The sequence below is a fragment of the Tamandua tetradactyla genome, chromosome 11 (genome assembly GCF_023851605.1).
Source record: "Tamandua tetradactyla isolate mTamTet1 chromosome 11, mTamTet1.pri, whole genome shotgun sequence".
Classification (NCBI taxonomy): Eukaryota; Metazoa; Chordata; class Mammalia; order Pilosa; family Myrmecophagidae; genus Tamandua; species Tamandua tetradactyla.
Genome location: NC_135337.1, coordinates 63630197 through 63636834, shown reverse-complemented (window position 1 = coordinate 63636834; position 6638 = coordinate 63630197). Strand labels below are relative to the sequence as shown.

The 6638-nt window shown below is 54.9% G+C and overlaps 1 protein-coding gene across 5 annotated transcripts in view; it reads right to left on the bottom strand.

Annotated features, from left to right (window-relative positions):
* Nucleotides 1-2577: 2577 nt before the first annotated feature.
* PNLDC1 (PARN like ribonuclease domain containing exonuclease 1) overlaps nucleotides 2578-6638 on the bottom strand; it is a 29224-nt gene continuing 25163 nt past the window's right edge. For 3 of the 5 annotated variants that reach the window (XM_077120769.1, XM_077120766.1, XM_077120767.1), the window contains 6 exons: nucleotides 6381-6434; nucleotides 6007-6049; nucleotides 4557-4656; nucleotides 4084-4259; nucleotides 3849-3947; nucleotides 2578-2744 (listed from right to left, as the gene is read on the bottom strand). In XM_077120769.1, coding sequence (XP_076976884.1) covers nucleotides 2681-2744; nucleotides 3849-3947; nucleotides 4084-4259; nucleotides 4557-4656; nucleotides 6007-6049; nucleotides 6381-6434 — 536 coding nt within the window. In that variant the 3' untranslated portion in view covers nucleotides 2578-2680. Of the gene's footprint in view, nucleotides 2745-3848; nucleotides 3948-4083; nucleotides 4260-4556; nucleotides 4657-6006; nucleotides 6050-6380; nucleotides 6435-6638 lie in introns of those variants that run through there. The other 2 variants (XM_077120768.1, XM_077120770.1) reach the window with 2 other exon arrangements.

Genomic DNA, 6638 nt, shown 5'->3' with positions numbered 1-6638 from the left:
ACATTGATGGGTATCAAAAACATCACATTTCAAACACTGAGCACAAGGTCTCTCCAAGATTGTGCAGAGTCACTGGCCACCACGACTCCCCTACATGGCTGAGAGCAGGTGATGGGGACATCCACAGAATGCTGAAGGAATGATCTAGAACCTAAGAGTAATTATCTTTGCATCTCCAGTTTCCCATGTAGGAGGCAGGGTAGTTGGCAGAGTCGCAGCAGACACTGGGGGAGTTTCTCGTGAGGATCAGGGACTGAGTCTGCACCAGGGGACATGGTGGGCTGCGGTGGGGAAGGGTCCAGGCCATTGGGCACCTCAACACAGTGTGAGTGTTCCAGTGTACCTGGCTCAGGGCAGGGCATGCAACGGAGACTGAGGAAGACCTCAGGATGTTTGGACTGAGTTTGGAGAGAAGATCAGAGCAGAACGGGAAGAGAGAAGAAGTAGAGCAAGTGAACAAGCAAGGAATAGGCTGGAGGAAGCACAGGGCAGGAAAGTCGCCAGCTCTAACACGTGGGGATTGAGAGCTCAGGGATCCTGGTCAGAGTCCACAAAAGGGTTTTATCAGGAGGGGTGACCAGATTCGCCTTCCAGAGCCCACTCCCATTCACAAGGGCAACAGTGTGAAGGGGAAAGGAGGAGAGGCCAGAAGAGCCAAGAGGGGACAATGCCATCAGGCAGAGGGCATCCAATCTAAGCCCACAGCGGTAGAGGCATGAGGAGGACTCCATTCAAGATGGGACCACCAGTTAGAACTAGAGGAGTGAGGCAGGAGGAGTCTGGGTATTTGAGGTCTCCAGCTTGGACAACTGCAGGAATGGTGATGCCCTGCACCAAATGAGGCAGCTCGTGGAAAGACCTGGTTCCCTTCTGCCTGCGTTGACTCTGGAGTGTCTAGAAAGGCTCCACTGGCAGAGCTGGGACTCAGGAAGGACTTCAGCTGGGGACATCCTTGAGGACTACCAGTGCATAACCTGAACTGATGAGTTCCTAGAAATCACCATGCCATGGACTGTTGGAGGGGGAGCCTACGAAAGAGCTGAGAGGGATTCAGAGGCAGAAGGAAGAAAGGAGAGAGGGCCAAGGAGAAAAGAAGTGCCAAGTTAGGGGTGCAGAAGATGGGGGGGGACACCAGGACAGGCTACAGACCACCTTCGCTGCTGGAAGCCACACGTGTGCCCGAGAGAAGCCTTCAGAGCTGCCATGGCGTGAGACAGGAGTCCACGGTGAGACGGGAAGCAGACCCCTCGCCCAAAACCTTGGCTAAAAGGGAAGAACTGCTGGAGCTGCAGGACGCAGTAGGCAGAGCTGAAGAGGGAGAAGACCTGGTTTATCTGTTTGGGTTTTTTATTTGCTTAATGATGGGTGAGAGAAGTATGGAAAAAACCACGAAAGCATGAGAAGAGATGAAGACAGAAAACGGGGTGGGGGGAGGGGCAGCACAAAGGCCTGGAGAGGGAGCCCTGGGCCGAGCCTCCCCCATGAGCCAGGGCGGCGCTGCTTTGGGGAGGGGGTGGTCCTGACCACACCGCCTGCTGTGGGCAGCCAGGGCGCCGGGATGGGTTAACCACGGCCAGCTCACGGCCAGGGGCGAGCGCCCCGCACCTCAGATGCCTGTGGAAGGTAGGGCGTAGGAACTCCACGCTCCCCTATTGTTACCCCAACAGGTAAGACTTAACCGCGTGATGTCTTACCAGAACAGCGGGGTGTCTCCCGTCCCTAGCACTACAGAAGCATTACAGCGCTCCGTCCCCTCCTGGGCAGTCTACAGGATCCTGCAACACACTCATCTGCGAAGGCTGCCTCCACCTCTCAGGGGCGTTTACTTAATTCAGGGGCTACCTGAAAGCAAGCGGAGCCCCAACCCCACAAAAGAAAGGGAGGGGCTCCCCAGCTTATAAAAGTCATGGTCAATGAAAACAAAACAAACACTGCCGGTGATGCCCACTGGGGCTGCGCTGCCCCACTTAGGAAGAGCAGCTCAAAAGCGCTCGGTGGGGAGGGGCCCCCCCGCAGTGCTTCTGGTTTCATGGAGGAAAGAAACATCAAGACAGCACTTGAGGGTAGTTTGCTGAGTCCTGAAGCCAGGCTCAAAGCTGAGCAATAGCTCCCTGGGCTCAGGGGCCTGAGCAGAATTACTGGAAAAGGTCCGAGAAGTGTGGGACCTTGTGGAGGAGACAGAAGTAACTGGATCACACCCTGACTCTCCCGGCTTGCCGCTGCGGGGTGGGCCCTTTTACTGCTTCTGGAGCGAATACCAACGCTTTATTTGGTATTTCTTTTGATTTTATGGTTTAAGCCCACCAAGAACATCATCAATGCACACGGATATTCTCTCTCTCAAACCTCACTTTCTTTCTTTTAAACTGAACTTAGAAAGACCACCCCTGAGGCCTAAATCCCCAGCAGCCTACGGGCCACCAATTTTCCTCCTGGAGATGTGGTGGCCCTTGATGGCACAGGCATCTGGCTCCTGTCGCTGCACCTGCTCATAAAACACTCTGGAAAGTCAGCTGCACCCTCCAGAAGGGCTGACTTCTTCCCAAGTTTCAGAAAGACACGTTTTGGCCACAAAGATTCCATACCCAAGGCTTTCTTTATTGCTGAAAATGTTTACAGGATTTCACATCAGAAGGTGGCCGAGCACCCCAAAAGGCGCTGAGCGGGATCTCTGGGGCCCTCAGGGGCCAGGTCTGCCGAGGAGGAGGGCCACGAACGCCCACGTGGTAATCACACCGCAGACTCTGCAGGACAGAGGGGAGGGGTCAGCGCACGAGGACGGGGCAGGCCGGGCTAGGACAAGCAGGGCCCTGCGGTCCCCCACTCCGGTGCACCCCAACACTGCTTCCTTCCGGCTCATCCAGGGCCTACCCCCAACTTGGGCCTCTCAGAGTCGGGACAGTTTTGGGACACAGACCATTTCCACACAAGGTTGACAGAAGGGAAAAGGGATGCCTGGGCGCAGGTATCACGCCTCAACACTGATATTTTCCATACATGCGGCTCCTACCCAGCAAGCTAAGGCCCCCAGAAAGCTCATCGAGGGCAGCGCCATCCTTCTAGGAACCTCAGATTCTAACTCGGCCCGTGGCCAAGCGGCCACGGCTCTGCTTCTCGCACGTGCTGCTCCCGGCACTCCAAGCCCCCGCCTAGGCGCTACCTATGTGACCACCCTGGCTCCTAACTGCTCTCCCTCTTCTGGCCTCTGCCTCCTTGCAGTCTGTTCCCAACATAGAAGCCAGTGTAATCCTTGTAAAATGTAAATTAGGTTGTGCAACTACTCTGCTTAAAAAATCTTCCACTAGCCCCCCAATCTCTCTCGAGTGAACCCCACAGCCCATGCCCATGGGCCTCCCCAGCTCCACACTTCCCACCCTCACCCCCAGCTGCTCTGCGTGCACGTCCAGTCCAGGCCCTGCAGCCTCCGCACCAGCATGTCACATTTGGGGGCCAGTGCCTGGCTGCTCCCCACTCCTGGTAGGCTGTTCCCCCTTACTTTGGCCACCCCGTGATACCTTTGAATTGAAGCTCCCCTCTGCCCCCCTTCACACCCTGCTTTACTCTTTCACAGACCTTTACCCCTCAACACAGGGGACAGCTCACTTGTTTATCAGGCTTACTGTCGGTCAGCCCCGCTAGAGGGTGAGCCCCGTGACGGCAGCCGGGGTCACTCACTGGCCAATCCCAAGACACCAGTGTGTGGCCCCAGGAGGGCATGTCTAAGGGGACGCTGCTGACCCAAGCCAGGCTCCAGGCCTGCCTGCCGAGGACACCAGCAGTGACCAGGCCTGGCTCTGGCCAGCGGGGGCAACAAGGGGCACAGCGGCTCCTCGGCCCAGGCCACTCACTGCAGCAGGCAGGTGACGTCCGGCGAGTGCCTCCAGTAGCGGTACAGGGAGACCTGGAGGCTCTGGTGACCCCTGTACTCCTTCAAGACGTTCCGAACACTGTCGAGAGAGGTTGTCCCAGGTCAGCATTATTCCTTCTACTGTTCCAGTTAAGCATCACGGGGAGAGAGGCCGCGAGCCGGGGGTGGGGGCTGACAACCAGAGGGGAGGGCCAACCTGGAACCAAGGCACCTACTCCTTAAACTTATTGGTCAGGAGCAGGAACTGGTTTTGTGTGAGTCGCCGGACATCAAATTTGCAGAGGTTCTGAAACTCGCGGTAGACCTGCTGTTCGCTGACCCCGGGCCATCTCTCGACTCTGACGATGAGGATGGGGGGCCGGACGCTGGGGTAGTCCGGACCAGAGAAATTCTAGAAAACACAGAGAATGACCAGACAAGCTTTCCTACAGTTCTGACTGGCGTCTCATCCAATTTGAAAATTCTAAAGGACAAACTAGAAAGGTTCTATCTGGGTTGGGAGGAGAGGGAGGAGTGAATGAGTCCATGTTAGGTTTCGGTAGAAAAAGACAAGGAAAAAGAACAAGCTTAGTGGGAGTGTAAATATCCTCTTCGACTCTTACTTTGGTTATTTTCAGACCCCTTCTAACGCATCCGAGAGGACGCCAAGCAGCGCCCCACTGTAAGCCTCTACATGGGATCTACTCACAATTTTGGGGACCCCGGCACGGATAAGATTCACTTGGTTGATGTAAGGAGACAGCACGTCCAGGTACTGAGAGAAGGAGGGCTCCGCTGGGCACCCGTCGCTGCGCGCAGAGAAAACCCAGGGCGCTCAGGCTCATGGGCGCGGACTCGCCATGCCCTGGCCACAGCAGAGGTCCCACAACAGGCCAGGAAAGGACGCTGCCCAGACACCTCTTCCTTCCACCCCCTACTGTCTTGGCACTTATGCCAATCACTGACCAATGTCAGGGACCCCAAGGGAAAGCAGAGCTTCCAGGCGGTCCCCACCTGCTGGTGGAGCTTGGTGAGGACCCTTCTACTAACAACACTAGCGCAGGCTCAGAGAATGAGTCAGAATAAGTTCAGGGGGCCCCGTGTCATCCCTGACCCGCCGCCCTGGGCCCCCCCACACCATGGCTTCCCGGCCAACAGCCCCCCTCTTTCCGGACACCCCCACTCACACAAGTACGGGCCCCATGCAAAGCATGGGTACTGGAGCCAGGCAGACCTGGGAAGGCTACGGAATGCCTCTACACCCAACAGGTTTTCTTAGGTCATGCGGATTAAGAGATAAGGAAAGGCAGGAAAATCCACAGGGTGGGCACCGAAGGCGCCAGCTGCTGCTGGCCCCCGCCTGCCCAGCTTGGGCACCTCTGACCTCAGGAAAGGGGGGACAGCGCAGGCTCTCACTTAAAAGCATGACTTCAGTGTATCACACGACATGTGTGCTTATACTATCCACTACTAAAATGGACACAGTTAGACAGGAAAGAACTTAACAGATTACAATACAAAAATATGCTTTCAAGTCAGCCGTTTCACTCATAGAACGGTTCTCCCCGAAGAACACATTATGATTGTGAGAAAGTCCTGGAGCTGGACCCCCGAACCCTACTTAACAAATGAGCTCAGCAGGGAGGGCACGAAACACGTGATTTCTAACACGCCGAGCGCTGCAGACGCCAAGGCTGCTGCTATGGGAAAATGCACTGAGATTCCAAATTGGGTTCTTAAGAACCTCTCTCCAGTATGCCTTGTGCCAAGTCACTGCCCTTTTCCCCAGCCCGTGTGAACGTCCACTGGTGTCACCTGTTGATCTGAATGCTTTCTCTTCCCAGTTTGTCTTTATTTATGAGCAGACAATGCAGCAGGGCTTTACAGACGACCAGCAGCGGTACGAGAAGTACTAAGGCAGGAACGACGACCAGCACCTCCTGCCCTGCCTGGGTCTCCTCCTCCCAGGGCTGGAGGTGGCGAGCAGAGCTGCAGGGGCGGAGGCCGCCCACCCACTCCCCACTGCCCGCCAGCGCCGCACCCCCAAGTCCATTCTACTTTCTCCTCCTGCTGTACTGGAGAGTTCCTGGCTCACAGCAAGGGCCCAATAAATCTTGACACACGATTAAGTAACAGGAGGAAAAGGAAGAGACACTTACCTGTGTATTCTCTCTAGGAGCAAGTGAGCCGCTTTCAAAAGAACTGGGGAAAAAAAGCTAGAAATTTAACAGACCTCGAGTCCTGTTTTGATCATCTTATCAAAACATGTGAGCAACTATTTTACTTCCATTATGTACAAACCAACTTGAAATAAATGGAGAACTTGGGGATGGCAGGGGTTTATCATAAACAAAAACATAAGCCTTCTGAAAGTTTTAAAAATGGAAGGTGGTGATGGTAGCACAATGTCGACAAAATAACTAATGCCACCAAACTGTCCAGTTAAAAATGGATAAAATGCAATTTTCATATTATATATCTGACACAGTTTTTTCTTTTTTAAGTCTTCTTTTAAAAGCATAGCAATTCTTACCTGAGCCACAAAGGAAGGCATCATAAGCTGCTTCATGGGGACACTTTGTCTCAACTGAAACATTTTCCCGTAAGTGTAAGAGAAAGCATCGAGCAGTGGTCAGACCCAGCACCCGGGAAAGGAAGTGTCCGTCCCCACCCGCGCGGCGGCCGTGCCTGCTGTGAGCAGCGCAGTTTCTGCTCCTGCACACGCTGTGCACATCCCCCTCTGCCCCCAGCCCGCCCCAGCCCCCGGGACCTTCCCCAGGCTCTCCCAAGT